This window comes from Mustela putorius, unplaced genomic scaffold (assembly GCF_011764305.1).
Source record: "Mustela putorius furo isolate JIRA1106 unplaced genomic scaffold, ASM1176430v1.1 tig00537227_pilon_pilon_pilon, whole genome shotgun sequence".
Lineage (NCBI taxonomy): Eukaryota > Metazoa > Chordata > Mammalia > Carnivora > Mustelidae > Mustela > Mustela putorius.
In genome coordinates, this window is record NW_025422368.1 from 10,276,747 (window position 1) to 10,297,075 (window position 20,329).

Consider the following 20,329-nt stretch of genomic DNA (forward strand, 5'->3'; position numbering starts at 1 on the left):
TTCCCCAGAGGGTCTTCCTCAACCTTAAAACCATGTTCTCTTGTGTTCATTCTTGATAAAATAGGGAAGCCTCATTTCCTTTGAGTCTTCTACTTCCTTGAACCCTTTCTTTCCAGTCTTTGTCTAATTTCTGCCCGTGTGGCCTCAGTCCCAATTAAAACAGTTGAGATGGACACCTGGGTGGCTCAGTAGCTTAAAGCCTCTGCCTTTGACTCAGGTTATGATTCCAGGGTCCTGGGATTGAGCCCCACATCAGACTCTCTGCTCAGCAGGGAGCCTTTTTCTCCCTCTCTATCTCTGCCTGCCTCTCTGCCTACTTGTGATCTCTGTCTGTGAAATGAATAAAATCTTAAAAAAAAAAAAAAAGACAGTTGAGATAATGAGATAATAAGACAGCCTAGCATTTAGTAGGCACTGCCTTTTACCCAATAGCTTCTTTCAAACTCTGTGACTCTTGTGGATACCCTTGTGCTGTGAAATACCCACTCATTTGTGCTTTATTATATCTGTTCTTTCTTCATCCTTGTATAAGACCTTCCTCAAATTGATATTTAAAAAATGCACCTGAGGGGTGCTTGGGTGGCTCAGTGGGTTAAGCCACTGCCTTCAGCTCAGGTCATGATCCCAGGGTCCTGGGATGGAGTCCCGCATCGGGCTCTCTGCTCAGCAGGGAGCCTGCTTCCTCCTCTCTCTCTCTGCCTGCCTCTGCCCACTTGTGATCTCTCTCTGTCAAATAAATAAATAAATTCTTAAAAAAAAAAAAAGAAGAAGAAGAAGATAAAAAAATGCACCTGATACTACTAAATCCTGTCTTCCAGGATCATAGCTTAGTGTTGTTTCACAGATTTTGTGTCTTTTTAAAAAAAAAAAAAAAAAAGATTTTATTTATTTGAGAGAGAGAGAGTGAATGAGAAGGGGGGAGAGGCAGTGGGAGAGGGACAAGCAGACTCCCTGCTTAGCAGGGAGCCCAGTGTGGGGCTGGATCCCAGGACCCTGGGATCATGACCTGAGCTGAAGCAGATGTTTAACCAGCTGAGCCACCCAGGTACCCCTTTCTTTGTGTCTTGCTGGCCTCATCATCAGTGGTAATAAATTATCTCAATTTCTTAAATAACGTTTTTTCCTTTTATTTTATTATTAACTCAGTTATATAGAGTAGTAAGATGGAGAGGTTTTTATTCAAACCATCATGTTGGATGCCAGGGCTTCAGTCATGAATTAATTCCATTTTCTACTGATCTTTCCCCTTGGTGATATCATTTTGGCTTCTGGCTATATTATTCATGAAAAAAGCTTTGTTTTCCTCACTGATATTGCCACATTCTTCTTCTTTCGGAAAGACTTTTAGAGTAATACTATTATTAGTGTTGCAATGGCTAAGCATAATTTTCACCTAATAAGGTGTTTGTTATTAAGGATCTCTAAGCTTCAGTGTACTTGGCCTTGGTCACTGCCATATTCACTGTACCCTTAGTCTATTTGTTGGAATAAATGCACTCATAAATTGTAGCTTAGAAAAACCTCTTGCCTTTATGCTTTCCTATAAGGAAGGTGTTTGTTATAAAAATGAAATGACGGGCCTCAGTAAATCATGAATTCTTGGTCATTGGATGTTCTTAGACTGGGTGACCATTTAATGGAAGTATCATAGATGAGCATTCTAAGCATGGATTCTCATTAAAATGATCTGTTTGAGATTCATGCTTAAGTTCAAATATACCCTGAAAATTTAGTGATGTTTAAATTTGTTTCATAGGAGATGTAAATCATCATTATGACATGTATGGAGGGCTCACTCTGTCAAGAACGGTGTAGAGTAAGCACTTATATCCCTTATTTTGTTAAATTCTGACAATGACCATATGAAGTTATAACTTTTATTCTATCTGATAGGAGAGGTAACTGAAGCTTAGAGGTTTTTCACTGGCCCATTATCACAGTTAGTAGGGAGTAGAGACAGGAATAAGTCTCAGAGGCCTCTTAAATTACCACATTATACCACCTGGCTTTGATGACCAAATGCCATTAAAAACAAGTAGACTAACAAAAATAGGACCAAAATGGCTGTAATGAAGGATGCCAAAAAATATACTTTATCCCCATTCTCCCATCTCCCTTAACTTCTGAGGGAATCACTGGAAGTGACAAGGTGAAATAGTCAATTTTGTATAACAAAAGGGCAAGCTGAGGAGCTCACAGTAATATTGGCCCTACCACTGGACTCCACTTCTCATATATTGTTGTTTATGCTAGAGCCCTTATAATAATACCAGGGCTGACAACTAGTTCCTAATCTTCCGTTTTCACCTAGAACTCCTGTCTCCCATTTCTGCATTCTTTCACTTAAACAAAATGTGTTCAAGTTGCCTGTTTTTCACAGAATTGGCTTTTTAAGAAGCTGGGCTTTATCGTTGGGATTATGTACTGACAAATGATAAATCAGTTATCCTTTATTGGGTGATCACTGTGTTTCAGATGTTCTGCTTTCTGTGGATTATCACACCGATTCCTCATTTTACAGGCAAGGACACTGAGGCAGCAGGAAGTGTGTCAAAGGTGCTAGTGAGAAGCTGAGCTGGGTTTTCAGTTCCAGAGCCTGTGCGTGTAACTCCTGTGCAATTGTGCCTTCCACGAGCTCCTCTGATGATATATTTGGCACTAGAAGTGCATGGAGCTTTTCTTTAGGTGACTAACAGCTGGCTTCTAGCCTAACATACAGACAGTCCTATCCTTAGTATGGTTCACCTTACAGTTTTCTAATTTTATACTGGTGAGAAAGTGAGGTACATTCAGTAGAAACTGTACTCTTAGTTTTTAAGTTTGGTCTTTCTCAGGCTAGTGATATGTGGTGAGATGCTCTCTCATGATGCTGGGCAGTGGCTGTGTGGCTCCCAGCCTGTCAAGCAAGTCACAAGGGTAAACAACTGATACAATATGTCTGTACCCGCACAACCGTTCTGTTTTTTACTTTCAGTACAGTATTCAATGAATTGCATGAGATGTTCAACACTTTACTACATAATGGGCTTTGCATTCGATGATTTTGCCCAACTATAGGCTGAGAGGAGTGTTCTGAGCATGTTTAAGGGAGGCTAGGCTAAGCTATGACGCTCTGTAGGTTAGGTGTAGTAAATGCATTTTCATCTAGGGTTGGGTTAATCAGGACATAACCCCATTGCAAGTTGAGGAAGAACTGGACTGAGGTGATCTAATCGTTCTTCCATTTAGGTTTAATTTAAGGCAGCAGAAACTGTCTCATTTCGTGTTGTGTGCAACCTTTTTTGTCAGATGAGACGTGACCTTATTTTCATCCTTTGATCTTGAACTATGAAGGAGGTTGTTAAAATGAACGATGTCCTGCCACTGTTGCCTATTTCTCTGAAGCCTAATCTTAAATTAGTTTATATTTCCTCCAATGCAAAGGATATTTGAATAACGACGGCATAAATTATTATAAAGGGTGAACTTTATTTCTGATTTTAGTTACTTCTCACAATTATAAATAACAAATCAGGGAGACATGGTATGTTCAGGTGTGACAAATTACCTTCTTGGGATTTAAAATGTGGTTTTTAATTTAAGGTAAAAAATGCTCATTGAGGATAAAAGGGGAAAAAAGAACAATAAAAAGAAGGTTAAAAATCACTGATAGTTCTATTACTCAATAATAGTCTTGAAAATGTTGATATTTTCATTCTGTGTTTTTTCCATGGTCACAATTGTAATATATCAGTTAAGGTTCTTTGCTTTAAGATGACTTTGGAGGCAGTGGGCCGGAGGACAGATTATGGAACTGATTTGAGCCTGGGGCATCAGAATTTGGAAGGGTTAATGACCAAAAGCACACTGATGGGCCAGCAAACAGGAAGCAAGATGCAGAGTGACCTGAACATAGCTGACCAGGATGCCACTGCCCTAGCACAATGTGGGTGCCTACTGGCTTCCCTCCTTGGCTGTGCTCCATTAAGAATCTCAGGAAAGAGTGTCTGATTGCTGGAGTGTGTTGGCAGCCCATCTTTGGCTGTACCACGGAAAAGAAGAGGGAAGATTTGACACCTTTGCTTTTTTGAATTGAAAAAGTTAGCTAACGTGTACTATCTTCACTGAGTATTTTGTCTGTACTGAGTAATATTCTGAGTGTTTGCTTAAGTTAACTCATTCAAATCCTTAGAGATGTCAACTGAAGCAAGTACAGTTCATATCCCTGTTTTATAGTTGAGTGACCAGATGAGGAACAAAAAGGTGAAGCAGCTGGCCACTCTTGGGAGGGGTACTGGGATGTGAGTCCTCAGGCTTTAGGGCTGGGGTGTTTAACCACTCTGTTCTGCTGAGCCTTGCGGGGGGCGGACAGGAGAGGAGGCAAGCCAGTCCTGCCTCGAACTGAGACACAGTGGCCTTCTGGAAATGAAGATGGCTGTTATTAGAAAAATTCTTAGTTAAAATAGACCCAGTGTTCAATAAGATACTTTGTAACATGTAATTATGCAGTAGTCATATATGTTAGTGCAACTTCACATCTGTGTACACTTTTCTATATCTTAATAGTTACTGATTTCAAGGATTTGGCTCAACTTCTTTCAACCTGTTTTCCCTTCCCTTAATAGGAACGAATATTTATTTGTTCTATCCATGTGATAGACACACTTCTAAGTGTTTTACATCATTATTTTTCTCTTCACTACCTGTTTCTTTGTGTATTGTGAATCTATTTCAGGGTTTCTTTTTTTTTTTTTTTTTTTTTTACAATTGAATAAATGATGCTAATGAAAATGTAGCTTTTGGTAAAATATTTAACCTCTGAAGGGTTCTTGTTTGTAGGGCATAGTGTCAGCCTTGTTGTTATGCAGGCTACTTCTAGTGCCTCAAGTTTAGGAATTTACTGCAGGTGACATTTCTAATAGTATCTAGAGGAGGCTACCTGACGGCAGCAATAGGGTTCTTGCCTCAGAGTGTTAAGAACTTACAGATTTATAACAACAGGGCAGTGTGTTTGCTGATGTTACTATTATTATTTTTAATGCAAACACCTCTCTATTATTGTAGAATTTACTCATTGAATTGATTAAATAATGAATACTTGTTATCAAATAATATAAGAAGGATTCTCTAGTTGGTGTCTTCTGGATTAAAAATAAACAACACAAGTTGGAGTTTTATTTTATTCTTGTTAAGTTCTAAACATGGCTTATATCCTTGACCAATTAGTTTACTTTATATCTTAACTATGTATATAGTGATTATACATATAAGCATTAAAGAGTGATGCATAGTTAGTGAACACGATTTAGAGGTATAAAATATCTGAGATGGTTCTTCACATTCTCTTCTCCTAATTGATTTATTATGGCAACTACTGTTAACATTTTGATATGTATCTTTCTTAATCTTTTTTTCCCTCTAAACATATACACACACACACAAATTTTATCAAACCACATGAGTTTCTGTAGTTTTTTTTTGTTTATTTGTTAATAGTAAACCATGCATTGTTTCTTGTTTGAACTTCATTCTTTCATAGAATGTTCCAGGGTATGGATGAGTCGTAATTCCTCTGTGAGTGGATAGTTGGCACTTTATCAGATTTTTACTATATTAAATATATCTGCAGTGAGCATCTTCTGTATATATCATTGCCAATTTGTGCTGTTATTTTGCAGGATCAATTTTTAGACTTGGAATTACTGATTTAAAGAGTATTCACATTTAATGTGTTGATAGTTTTACCAATCTGCCTTTTAGGAAGACTGTGTCAATTTATTCTGCCATATAGTGTATGAACGTGCTTATTTCTCCACATTCATGTTGATACCGATATTTGTAATGATTTTGATTACTGCCACTGTGATTGGTGAATCCACTGAGTTGCTTTTTCTTATTGATTTGTAGGTGTTCTTCATGTATTGTAGACATTAACCCCTTGTCATACAGAATGTCATTTGTTCTCCAATTTTATTTATGGTATCTTTTCTGTTGAGGAAATTTTGATTTTTACATAGTAAAAATATTAATTTAGTTAATCTGTGTTTTATTTTATAGTTTCTGTTTTATTTACATTTATTTTCTCTTCCAGTGATAGCTAAATTCCTTCTTCTATAAGATTATTCTCAGTGGCCTACAAACATTTGTACTGTTTCTTACCAATTAGAGACAGATCTCCATTTACCACCTGTGTTTCCATGGCTACTATCCCATCTCTTCAAAATGTCTATATTTCCCTCATTTCTCTTGCCCATTCTCTCTTGAGCCTTCTTCAAGCAGACTTTCTTCCCTATGCAGTTTGATGATGAGTTTTAGGCTTACCACACACCTCTGTTTTGCTAAATCCAGTAGTTAAGTCCTCCTCTTACTTGACCTGTCAGCAACAGTTGATACAGTTGATTGCTTTCTCTTTCTTGAGGTGACTTCTTAATCACTAGGCCTTTGAGACACCACCCTCATTTTTATCTCCTCTGAATTTCACTAGCCACACTTATGGGTTTGCTTTGCTGGTTCCTCCTCAAAATGTTCAAGCTTTCTTCATGGCTCTGCCTCCATGACTTTCAGTGCAATATATATGCCCATGATTTCCAAACTCTTCCTTCTACCTCAGAGGTGTAGATCTAGGTGTTCCTCTACATGTCCTCTGCAGTATTCACTAAGTACTTTACACATAACATACCTAAGTTTAAAACTTGATTCAAATTATCATAGTTTTCCTTCATTTGAGTATGTCTTGATTTCTTCTTCATTTCTGAAGGATATTTGCGGTGGGTATAAGATTCTGGGCTGACAGCTTTTTCTTTCATCACATGAAAAATACTGTGCCATACTTCCTTCTGGTTTCCATTGTTTCTGTTGAGGAATCCACTATCACTTTGCTATTCCCTATTCACAATGTATCATTTTTTTTTCTTACTTTCAATAGTTTTTTCTTTGTTTTTATTTTTCAGAAGTTTAATTATAATGAGTATTTATTTTAATCAGTCTTGTTTGAGGTTTGCTTAGATTCTTAAATCTGTGAGCTTATATCTCTTCCCAAGTTTGGGAAGTTTTCAGCCATTATTTTCTCAAGTACTTTTTCAGGTCACCCTCTTTTTCATCTTTTATGGACTTTGCTTATATGAATGTTAGATTCTTTGTTATAATCATTCAGGTCTTGGAAACTGTTCATTTTTTTTTTCCAGTCTATTTTCTCTCTATTCAGATTGGATTATTTTTGTTCTGTCTTCAGTTAACCGATTCTTTTCTTGGTCCCCTCCCTTTCATTGTTTAGCCCATACTTTGGGTTTTTTAATCCAGTTACTGTATTTTTCAGTTTTAAAACTTCCATTTGGTTCTCCTTTATTTATTTTGTTCTTTTGTTTGTTTGCTGAGTCTTTCTGTTTTTTCATTTGTTTCAAGTGTCCATATGTGTTTATAATTTCTTGTTTTTGTCTATGTGTCTTCAAATTGTTGGCAGGTAATTCTAACAACTATCATTGCAGTGTTGGTATCTTTTGATTTTCTTTTCATTAAATTTGAGAGCTTGGTTCTGATACGGCATATGATTTTCAGTTGAAACCTTGTTTTCCATTTTTGAAATGAAACATTTTTCTATAATGTTCTGAGACTTGTGCCTTACTTAAATTCCTGGTTTTAGCTATTTTCTGTGACATTAATCTGGTAAGAAATGTGAAGGTATCATTTGTTACTTACAGGTGGAGGAGGTTCCCCACTTGGCCTTCTATTGAGAACTGAGGGGGGGCTTGTATTATTTTTGGATGCGGGTGGTAGTTCCAACTCCCCACATGGTTCTACTGATACTGCATTTGGCGTGGTCTCGTTACTGCTGGGTGATGGTGAAAGTCCTGACTCTCCACTGCATCTTCTCTGACACCATCCCAGTGGAGAAGGGGCAGTACACTTTGTAACTGCTGGATGGGGGTGGAAGTCCAGGCTCTGCCCCAGTGTGTTCTCCACTGATGCCATCAGGGGCCTTGTTACTAGCTGACTGAGTTTAAAGTCTTGGTTCTCTACTTGGCCTTTTCTGTCACCACCCTAGTGGAGGTATTGGGTGCCTTAAGAAGGTAGAAATCTAGGCTCCCCACAAGCTTTACTGTCTGTTTGGGGATGGGGCCAGGGTTTTTTTGTTTTTGTTTTTTTTTCCCTGTGATGTTTGTTAGGAATAGAGTGGTTATTCTCTAAAAGTTTTTCTTTCATGAATCTTCCACTTCCTGGCCCTTAGCTAGAGAGCAAGCTTTTGTAAGAAGATATCTATAGCTATATCACATATTTTTATTCTTTCTTTTTCTTTTTCTTTTCTTTTTTTTTTTTTTTTTTCTGTACTCACTAGTACCCCAGGTTGCTGGTTTCCTCAATGAAATCTGGGATATATGAGACAAAAAGAAAACCTAGGAAACCACCACCTTAGGTTGTAAGGTTTCTCAGTGATTTTCTTTCTTTACTCCATATTTTTAGACCGTTCCTATGTCTGTTTTACAATATAATGTTTAGTTTTCCTCAGTGAGAGGAATAGGAAAAGCATGAGACTCTATCTTTTGGGGGCCCGATGTCATGTCCATAATTTTGGAACTTTATTTTCACTGGGCCCCATGTGGCTCTTCTCTGTGCAGGTACCTGGAACTGGAGAGCAGCGGCCATCGGAATGAAGTCAGACTGCATTACCGCTCAGGCAGTCACCACCCGCATACAGAAGTCTTTCCGTACATTTTGGCTGATGACAAGTGGCACAAGCTCTCTTTAGCCATCAGTGCCTCCCATTTGATTTTGCATGTTGACTGCAATAAGTAAGTGAAATCTTCTCAGTTTATGAAGGGGAAGATTCTAAGAAATGACTGTTAATTCACACTGCTTATCTGATATTTCCTTTCTATAGAATATATGAGAGAGTGGTAGAAAAGCCCTCCACAGACTTGCCTCTGGGCACAACATTTTGGCTCGGACAGAGAAATAATGCACATGGATATTTTAAGGTATGTTTTGGCTAAGGGCTGATGACAGCATAGAAATATAAATGCTTTCTCATGAGTTTGGAAAGTGATGTTTTGCTTTTTGTGGTGTGAAACAAAATAATACTTGGTTTGTATATTTTTTCTATTTTGTCTATTTTTTTTTTAACATAAGGGTTTTATTTAGCTCACCTACAGTGTTTTCTCTTTTTTCCTGAATAAGTTTGATCTTTGACTTTACACAGATGATCACAAAGTAGCAGTCAGGAAACTAACATATCATTGTTGAGGTTAGGGATTCAAAGTATTAAATACCTAAGATGTTAATTTATAAACAAACTGCCACTGAAACATCACCTTTGATGATACTTTTATAAGGTTGTTAGTAATAAGAGGGTTGAAGACTTCTCAATATTCACTATTCATGGTCTATATGTACTTCAGAAAGTGAAAGAAGAATACATATATATGCACAAATCTGTCAAAAACTAGGAAACAGTCATAATTTGTATCTTTGTTGTAGTGCCTATTTAGAGACACACTCCATAGAATTTAATCATTGTAGATGATCCAAAAGACATCTCGCTTAAATTTCTGTATCTTAAGGATGAAGAAATAAAGTCCAGAAAATTGCTTGACTGCAAACCGGTAGTATAATCATTTTCCTCTAGGGACTAAGACAGTGCTTATATCATTGAAGTGGCTCAGCGAATGGCTGTTAACAAGAATAATGGGTTCTGTGTCCAACTCATGGATTTCTGAGTAGAGTGGGTACCAGTGATTTTGAAGTTGTGTTCTAAGTACGTGTTTCTGGGAAGGTGTTTTTCAAACTTATTAAAACTGTTTGTTACCTGGAAACCGGGTGCTTTCTATGTGCTATTCCGGAATCTTAGTCTTCCTGGCCTTGAAGTAGGCTTTTTTTTTTTCCTTTTACTTGTGCATAAGCTGAATCAAAGGGGTTAAGTGGCTTGCCCAAAGCTTGCCATGAGGAATCGACTCCATGCTCATAGATCCTAAACAATCAGTGCCTTTTTTTTTTTTTGCCACATATGGGATGGCAAATCTGTAGGTGTCAATACTCTCCTCTATTTAATCATGGCAGTCTTTCCCGTGGGGCCCAGAAGTGGCCTTAGAATCCTTCTCACATGTCCGTTATTCCTAGTACTTCTTTAGGGGTCATAATTTTTACTGTAGATTGTGAGTGGTGTCCAGTGGAGTTGTACAGTGCACACACTGTTTAACTGTACATGGTAACCTTGTTTTCATGTTGCTGCTTCCAAGTGATAAGGAGTTTGTATAGAAGTTGCCTTTTTAATCCAAACCCCAAGCAAACAACAGATCCAGCAATTCCACACAGTATACTAAAATATTTATCATTCATATTGACATTCTTCATATACTCTGCTATTAATAAAACACATAGGAGATATAGGCCAATATTTGGTTATTTTGTAGGTACATTCAAAATTATCTTGATAATATGCTGGTACTGTCACCCTGTCATTAGACATTCTGTTTGCATTTTTCAGAGGAAAGAAGTGAAATATTAATTAAAAATGTATGTAAAGTTGATGAAGGAAGAGAAGGATGGTAGATGAAAGGGACAGCTGGAGTGCGTCTGATGAGGTTATTTTTGAGTTACCATTGGCCTTTGCTTTAAGAGCTCAGGAAGGTGGAAGGTAATTAAGCCTTAGCGACTAAGGATACATGTAAATTTTACATACAGACATGTGATGTGGCCCTCTGTAATAAATGGGTCATTTGTAGCTGGAATGTTTAAAAATTTCATGCTAAACTTTCCATGCTCCTAAGCACTTGTCACTAAGTCTTGTGGCAGCTGTTTAATGAATCTGTTGTCCTTTATAAATTGAGAAATTAGTTCTGAAAGATCTGACTGAAAAATGAGAAATGCTCAGATGAGTACTGCACTTATGACTCGTTTTTCTATCTTTCTTTTTGATGGCTGCAGTTAGTTTAAAATTGGTATCAGTTTCACTGTTGCTGAAACCAGAAGTGATTTTCGGGTTGGTATTTAAAGGTCATTTTCAAGCCTTTCTCCAGTGGCTAAGTAAAAATAACTTCTCAAAACAACATGACTATTCCCTCTTAATTATATCTTGACATTTAATCTTAAGGCTTTAAAAATATTACCAATAGGAGAGTACATGGGTAATCATCTATTTTGCCTGATGTATTTCTTTCCCTTTGGTTTGAAGTAGAAGTAATGTATTCAAAAAGATGTTGTCGGGGATCTTGGTGCGTCTATCTTGTAAATGTTTTCCTTCATGAACTTGACTGTTGAACATAATTTGGGTAGATGGAAGTAATATGTCTTTTTAAAATTTTTTCACACACAGGGTATAATGCAAGATGTGCAATTACTTGTCATGCCCCAAGGATTTATTGCTCAGTGCCCAGATCTTAATCGCAGTAAGTCCATTAGTTTTTGTGCTGTGTGATAAAAAAGTGCATTTCTTCCTTAATTTTGTCCAGAATGTCAGTTTGAAATCGGAGGTCCCATACATTAGTTGTCAGCCTGGACTTAACTAGATTGACCTCCTTATAAACACAACTTGATCAATGTACTGTTTGTGATTTCAGCCTGTCCAACTTGCAATGACTTCCATGGACTCGTGCAGAAAATCATGGAGCTGCAGGATATTTTGGCCAAAACATCAGCCAAGGTAAAAGCTACTTAGAAATACAGTGCAGGGAGCTCAGGAATCCTTGAGGTTCTTTACAGTTTATTTTATATATATATAACCACAAATGTTCACCTTTGAGACTTTTCTTATTCTACACTGTTGCTGGGATTGAATCTAAATCTCTGCTCAAGGAGAGGGCTTATAAATATTCAAATCCTAGCCTTCTGTGTAACAAATGATTCGGTAAATCAGAAATGAGGCAGATTACCTGATTTTCACATTGCTTATTGCGGTAGAATTTATTGTTTATTTTAGTTTTTTTATTATTTATTTTTACTTAGTTTTTCTTTGTAAGGATGGAGGTGAGGAGGCATTGTGAAGAATATGGACCCTAGAATTACGTCAAGGGAATGGTCCCACAGATGCTTTCTACCACTGTGTTGCTGTTGTAGATTATTCACTTCCCTGAGCATGTGTCAAGTTTCCTTGCAATTTCACCAGGCTATTGTTACCTTTCATAGTAGTTACTAAGAACCTGCAAGTTGTCTCCTATATCTATGATTCATTTCTGACACAACAAATTCTGAGATTTGTTTCTTTACTTGAGTAAGCATGTTCATAAAATTAAACATTTTTAAAAATGGAAAACCCTTCTCTGCAGTGTGAGTGATGCCGTTTTTACCTAACCCCCATTTATATCTTGTAAATCATGCTGTTGTTTTGTTTTTTTTTTTTAATCCAAAAGCAGGAATGAAATTTACCTTAAAAAGAAGAGGGAAAAAACTTTTCTTTTAAAGTATATATATATAATATATATATTTAATATATCGATGACCATAATAGATGGGCCCAGCCATCATTACTGCTATATGCAGAAAAATTCCGATGCCTACTGAAGTATTTTTCCTTTCTGTGTTGCTGGAATGGTGAACACTGTGAACCCCTTCCTTTGTGCCACAGCTGTCTCGAGCTGAGCAGCGAATGAATAGGTTGGATCAGTGCTATTGTGAGAGGACCTGCACCATGAAGGGAACCACCTACCGAGAATTTGAGTCCTGGACAGACGGCTGTAAGAACTGCACGTGCCTGGTATGGCTTCCTCTGAGAGTTCAGATGAAGGGAACTCAGATGCCCCCACTCTTTAAAAATTTATTAAAACAATGTAATCATGAAAATTTCAAGACCCATTTCCTCCAAGACACAACACTAGCCAACCCGGTCAAATCTAAAGAACTGTGTGTTGCATTATTAAAGATACTTTCTAGCCTATAAAAATGATTATGGTTTAGGAATGCTATAAAGCTTAAGTTTATTGGTGCACACACGAAGTTAACAATTTAAATTGGGTTAGCGAAGGTGATTCCCAAAGGATTCTATCCATTTTCCTTAACATTTCAAGGGATTTTCCCCTCATGGGTTTATTACTGCATTTAAATAAAACTAAATTATATGCAGTATGAAATATTGTCACCAGATTGAGCCATACAAACAAGTAATGGAATTTACCTTAGCAATCTTTAAAGGTTTGCTAATGTGGTGGAATAAGAATTAGATAATTTAAATAAATATGATTTCTCTAATTGCATACTCATAAAGTAGAAATATTTAACACATTACTATTTTAAAAATAGATTCATTTTCCAAGAAAAGGTCAAGACTAGTTTGGTTTTTAAATTTTAAATTTCACATGAATTCATCAGTTTAAAGTCATTTACTGGAAAGAGACCAGAGGTCTCTGTGAATTAGCCTTTTAAAAAAATTTCTTAAGTTTGTTCAAAAAACAGAATTTCATGTATTAATGTTAAAGTCATGAGATAGTCATGTGTGTGTGCATGCATCATATGACTTCTGTTTGGGAAAATACAATGTTTCCACCAAAATTATAGCATTTACCAATGCAGTAAAACCTTCCCACCTTGTTAAATGGGGACAAAAATCAAATTGAGTAAAATGCAAGATATGTATAGTGAAGTCAATAAGGTGACTAGAAAAACAGCTAGCTGCCTGGGAGTTCTGCTTGACCATTGGGAAATGAATTTCTTGCCATTCTGTTTGCCGTTTGGTGCTGCTTTGTAGTGGTGCTTAAATATCCATGGGAAGATTCTGGGTCCCGAGACTAGGTCTGCAGGAGGGCAGCAGCTATTTGAGAAATCCCCTGGCTTGTGGATACTCACTTTGTGCATAATCTGGGCAGACATGAGGCTTACCCCTAACTTGCTATTTCGTTGTCAGTGTGTGCTCCTCCCTCCATCCATGTTCTCATCCTTCTAACTCCAGAAGGGGGAGAACTCTAGGGTGTGTAGCATCATCACTGGACAGAAGATGGGAGCTAATCACCAACTGTGTTAGGACCCAATTCGTATTACTGTAGGTCCCTGTAGTATGGGTTTTACTGTGTAATAAACACAAAGAATAGTAGTATTTATGGCATTTTATGTGAAGAGTTTGAAATTTAGGATTAAAAAGTACTTTCAGGCTATCACACTGCAACTTGGAAATTTTTTAAATATTGCTTTCTTCTCAGAATGGAACCATCCAGTGCGAAACTCTGATCTGTCCGGTTCCTGACTGCCCCCTTAAGTCGGCCCTTGCATATGTGGATGGCAAGTGCTGTAAGGAATGCAAATGTGAGCATAACTTTTATGTTGAATATTTTGTTTTGGCAAAAACAAATCTTCTATTAATAAATACTTACTCATTATTGATCTGGGCACCCTAAAAAGTTTTTAGAAATGATGTGAATTGGAAGAATACCTTCTCTACTTTGGTTGATCAGTTCTTTTCCATTTATAAATGTTATACTCTTATTTAACAGGAAAGTTTTTTCTTAGAGGAATCTGTTCTGTATAGTGACAACAGTAGGAAAGATCTGTAAGGAACTTAGCGGTAGGCATTTCTCTCATTGCACCACTTGATACCCATACCTGCAGAATAGATGAAGAATGGTCCACACTCAGCCACCTGGACGGAGGAAATCCACGATATAAGTGAGCTTTGAGAGCATGTTTATTATAGGATTGTCCAGTGTGGACGGGGCCATGGTGTCAATTCATGAAAAAAGGGCTCAAACCCTTGAGTGGGGAAGCTTTTTGACCTTCTTAGTCCCGTGGGGTTCACTTCAGATGTCAGGAAATGCTCTCTGAATTTGTAGCTGTCTCAAAGTAGGTTCTATATCATTCCTTCAGTAGGAAATCCTTGCATTTACGTCACTTACGCTTTAAAAGACTATCCTTAAATTCTTGTTAAAAGAAGCATTTAAAATTTAGCTATTTTTGTCCAAAGGAATAGGAAGCTATGTAAACGGAAATGTGATAAAGTTTGTAGAATATGCAGGGCTGTGTGAAGGCAGTATCATCAAAGACGCATGCGCAAAGGCAGAGAGGTGGGGGAGGGGAGGGCTAGGGTGAGGGAAAGAGGAGCTAAGAATGAATGGTTCATTCCTTTTGATGGGGCTTTTGTTCGCGGTGCTCCGTTTACCACTGCCTTGCCCGACTTTTGCCTAAGCAGTGTGCAGGGTGCTGTTGCTGGTGAAAATGACGAGTTCTCAGGAAAAAATCAGGAAGTCGCTTTGTAGCCCATTGATTTAATTCCCTCGGGAGCTCATTTATATTTAGTTTTATTAGACTTTTCATTGAAGCCAGTCCATTTCACGAAAGTGTATTAGCCTAGTCAGATAGGTTTGGCTGATCCAGGAAGGACTGAATGCATTTTTTCTTACACGTGTCACTAGCTAATTTCCTCAGTGAGGAGTCATCTGAGTTTTTCTTGAACTTAACCTTAGTATCGGAAAGTTGGTGGTGATGTTCAATAGTTTTCTTTGTAGATAGACACAGGAGGAAGGGCCCTTTCTAGGGCTTTATATTCATAACACAGCAATAGCTGGAATCAGACTTTTTGCTCTTCTTTTATCCTTCTTTGCACACATACTTCTGCACTGTTACCCCTGAATATAGTAGATTTGCATTAAGTGATGTCAGTTTTATTAGAGGCAGGCTGATTGAAATAATGGACCGTCATGATAGAGGCATTAGTCAGAAGTAGTGAATTTCAATTCTGATTTTACCATTTGTCTCTGTTACCAGTAGTCAGCTGCCTACTAAATCAGACAATGCTTGAAATCTTCCCAACAACATGCAGTTAGACTTAATGAAATGGTAAAATATTTTGAGATTTATTAATGCAAAGTGCTTCTGGCAGACTTCAGCATTAATGATTGAAAATTGACTGTGTTTGTCTCATAGATCATAGAGAAAGCTGCAAGTAAGTAATCAGTGAGGGGACCACGATACCACTGAATAAATGCCAAAATTATTTATTTGAGTCTTTCATTTTCTGTGGTTAAAAGTATTAAGGATAAAGTGACTTTATTTTTCTGGTTCTAGTCAGTGAAGCAGTGCCATTGAATATAAAGGATTTGTGCCTGTATTTGTTTGTATGTTGAGTATTCCAAGTATGTCTCATTCTGATGAATTCAACATTTTACAAGAGCTAGCAAGAAATTTTCTGTACACACCCACAGAATTTTTTTTTTCCTAAGGGAACTAAGCATTTAGTTCATACGGTAAATACTCTTAAAGATTATTTGGGAATGTGTCTCTACAAGCGCAATTTAAAAACCAGTCAGTCAAAATATTTCAGGAAATGTGCTTGTGAAAAGTTTACAAAAACTTATTTTATAAAAGGAAAGGTAACATTTAAACTAAATTTAATAATCAGTAACTGACTTGCTTAGATTATTCAGATTTTCATATGTGCAGAGTGAGAGAAGCAAATAGTTACATCAGAATGAGTGTGTGTCTCTCTATAATATATGATAGTCTTATTTTCTTATGTTAGTGTTCCCAGTATTATCATTGTTCTACTTTATGAGAACTTAATTTCACAACGCAGAGTACTAACCACTATACGATCACGGCGAGAACTTAATTTCAGTGGAGCATGAATTAAGCTTTATGTTTTTTACTTTTTAAAAGAGAACCATAAGCCTTCCTCTTAGACCTTGAGCTCATCCTGTCTTTGCAACTCTGTTGCTCAAAGGCCTTTTTAAGGACATAAAATTAAAAAAAAAAAAAAATATATATATATATATATATTTAGTGAGACTGGTTTAAAAAGATTAATCACTTGTTTCCAAAGTCCTTGGAAGGAAAAACATATAACGTAACTGCTGAATTTGACTGCCAAGATTGAAATGAACAAAAGAAGTGCAAGTGGCCCGCGGTCTTTTGGTGTTCTTTATTGAATGCTTTCCGGCTCCCTTTAACAGAGTTGTTTGTGCAACCCTAAGCAGCCCTATTTTGCAGTCTGCTTTATATTTTCCCTCTGTAAATTCAGCTCCAGCTCTTTATCCAAATATAAATACTGGTGAATAGTAAAAGGGTTGTTGTTCTGGGAAAGAAGTCAAAGAGAATTAAGCCTGTCCCTTTTCTTTATTTTAATCTACATAAGAAAGTGTTGGAAGGAGGGGCTAAGCCTCTTCCTGCTCCTATCCCTGAGCTATTGTGGTGAAGTTCAACAGAGACAGAAGATCCAAAGGTAGGAATGCCAACACCAAATAAGTAAGGTAATAATAATCACAACTATAATGAAATCAAATTACTTCCATCAGTTAGAAGGCACAGAATTCTGCTCTTCATGTGAACTTTACAACAATTTTATAAGGCAGGCATTGCTTCTGTCTTCCTAGTAAGAGCAAGTACATGACTTGTCCATGAACACACAATTAGCTGTAAGTCTCAGAGACATTCCAACTGGAAGTGCTGTGCTTTTTGAGCCTACCTCCTTCTTTAAAACCATATGCCATAGGGATGCCTAGGAGGCTCAGTCAGTTAAGCATCAACTTTTGATTTCTGCTCAGGTCATGATCTCAGGCCCTGTGCTCAACACAGAGTCTGCTTTTTCTTTTTCTTCTGCTCCTCCCCTCTCTTCCTCTCTCTCTCTCTCTCAAGTAAGTAAATAAATACATAAAAAATCTTTTTTAAAAAAACCAACTATCTGGTACAATTAATTTAAGTGATCTACTTTTATCCACTGGTAACTAAGCTTACCATGCAAAACCACTGGGAGTCCTGGGTGACTCTAGGCCATGGTGCAAAGTATGCAGGATTTGCCTCCATCCCTCTCACTTCTCCATTTTCAGCCACAGTCACCACATCCTAGTCACAGGCTCTCAGCTAGCTAACAAAGAGACTGACTGACACAAATTCAAGATAACTTGGGAAAATGTAAAGTTTAAATATTTTGGAGTGACTTTAACTCTGAAATAGGAAGAGGCCCAACCAATTAAAATATGTAAAATCTCAGCCCAGGTTAAGAAAACAAAAAGAACTGTCAGAAAATAATTGATGAAAGTTTTAGCAAACAGAAAGTTATTGAAAGTCACTGAAATTTTAAAAAAAATTAAAGATTCAGTTTTGAACAGAGAGCTCTGTTTCACAGAGAAGGTGATTCATGAAAATAGGGAATCTGAGGCAATCTGAACTAATACTATAATGTCTTACAGAAGAGGCTATGTTTAAAACAATAACAAGGAAGACAGTTTTCCCTTCCTTTTCTGGAGAGGCATCAAGTATAGGAAATGTGAATGTGGCCACCAACATTGGTTGGTGCTTGTCTAGTACCGATAGTTATTTTTAATTAGTACTGCTTTAAAAAGTCTTGATTTATATGAATAAATTAAAATCATCCTTCCTTTGATTGAGCAAGATCAGAGTTTCAATATATAATATAGATTACATTTTAATATGCTCTGTGGTGATTAGACAACAGATTATATTAAACTTAATTTAAAAAGTCCTGTCTGCTTAGAAAAAATGAAGTTATTATAATGTCTTTGCATATCGAGTATTTAAGTATGTGGTTAATAGAGTTAGATTTTCTGGTTTGTATTCTGACTACCGCTTATTAGCTGTGCAACTTTGGTCAAATTACCAAAACTCTCAGAGTCTTCAGTTTCCTTTTCTATAATATTTGTATCTATTTTATATGGTTAGGGTGAGGACTGAATGAGTAAATACATGTAAAGTGGCTTGGAATAGGTGAGCTATTATTACTGTTTTTGTTAAAGAACTCTGTGTTTTTATTCATGAATGTAGAAAGCAGTGAAACTATCTCATTGGGTCATAGATGTAAAGCCCCACAGGACCTTAAAGATCTTCCGAACAGTCATTTGCTTTGGGGAGGTAAAGCTTTATTATCTCTGTTTTACAGAGGAAAAATGAGGTCAGATGATTCTTCTGTGATCACACAGTTAGTATGTAAGGGAAGGTATTTTTTTTTTCCCCCAATTGTGTTTTGATATAAGATACTACTCTCTTCAAGGCACTCTTTTCCTCAGTATTTTGGATAAGTCTTGACCAAGGTTGACAGTAAGAACCAATTTATCATGCATTATATATTCTTTTATGTCTGATTTCTTTCCTTCAAAATCCTGTTTGTGAGATCCATCTATATTTTTGCATGTAGATATCAGTTATTCATACTTATTGTGGTATATATTTCATTTTTGTTAATGTACCACAGTCCAGTTTATTATTGAAGGACAGTGGGCTGCTGTCCACTTTTGGCCTTTATAATTAGTCATTCTGTAAACATTATTTACATGCTTTTTGGTGTTATGCCTGCCTGATAAGTATATACCTGAGTAGAATTGCTTGTTCAGGGGTTTACTGTTTTATTTAATGACAAAACTGTTTTTTTGTGTGTGTTTTTTGTTTTTTAATTTAAAAATTTTTTTTAACATATAATGTATTATTAGCCCCAGGGGTACAGGTCTGTGAATCACTAGGTTTACACTTCACAGCACGCACCATAGCACATACCGGCCCCAATGTTCATAACCCCACCCCCCTCTCCCTACCCCCCCCTCCACCGCCCCCACAACCCTCAGTTTGTTTTGTGAGATTAAGAGTCTCTTACGGTATGACAAAACTTTTTAACCTTTTGTAAAATTGTTTTACCAAACTGTTTTCTGAAGTGGTTATACCAGTTATTCCACACCCTTACCCACATTTGGCATTTTTGATCTTTTTAATTTGAGGTTATGATAAATGATGTTGGCGCATGATTTCATATTATAGTTTAAATTTGCATTTCCCTGATGAATCATGAAGATGAGCAACTTTTCATATATTTATGGGTTATTTTCATTAATCTTAAATAATAGAAAAGAAAAGCAGATTATTTGTATATATACTCTGACTAGGAGATAGTCGTTTGGGAGGTTTAACTCTTTTATGTTCATGTTAGTGTGCAAATATGGATGATTCTAGCTGTGTCACTTAAAATGCATAGTAATGTGGGGATGGAGATTAAATGGCTGCCACTTAAGTAATCTGAAGTTTTTTTTTTTAAATGAATGACTGTCATAAAAATGATTCAGAGACTTCTGAATATGTAAATACAGGGATAAGAAATAAAGATCAGTGAGCTATAATTCACAAGGAGTTTCTTTGTTCTTAAAATAAAGAACACAATTTAAATAACATATATAGGTTACATTAAAAAACAAAATCATTTTGGAGCAACATAACCAATAAACTTAGCAGTCTATTCAGGAATGCCAGAGGCGTGGGAAATATGCAGTATGTGCTTGAGGTTCTTATGCATGAACACAATTATAAATTAGTTGGCATTACAGAGACACAAGGGGCTACATGACCAGAATGCCAGTGCTGATTGAGGGGATGTATGCAATAATGAAAAAGAGAAATAAGCATCAAAAGGAAGATGTTTTGTTTTACTATCAGATGCAGTATT

The 20,329-nt window shown here is 36.7% G+C and overlaps 1 protein-coding gene across 6 annotated transcripts in view; it reads left to right on the forward strand.

Annotated features, from left to right (window-relative positions):
• Positions 1-20,329, forward strand: part of NELL2 (neural EGFL like 2) — a 399,234-nt gene that overhangs the window by 147,340 nt on the left and 231,565 nt on the right. For all 6 annotated transcript variants that reach the window (XM_013063029.2, XM_013063030.2, XM_013063032.2 and 3 more), the window contains 6 exons: positions 8,592-8,765; positions 8,855-8,951; positions 11,285-11,357; positions 11,529-11,611; positions 12,533-12,661; positions 14,097-14,199. In XM_013063029.2, coding sequence (XP_012918483.1) covers positions 8,592-8,765; positions 8,855-8,951; positions 11,285-11,357; positions 11,529-11,611; positions 12,533-12,661; positions 14,097-14,199 — 659 coding nt within the window. The remainder of the gene's footprint in view (positions 1-8,591; positions 8,766-8,854; positions 8,952-11,284; positions 11,358-11,528; positions 11,612-12,532; positions 12,662-14,096; positions 14,200-20,329) is intronic.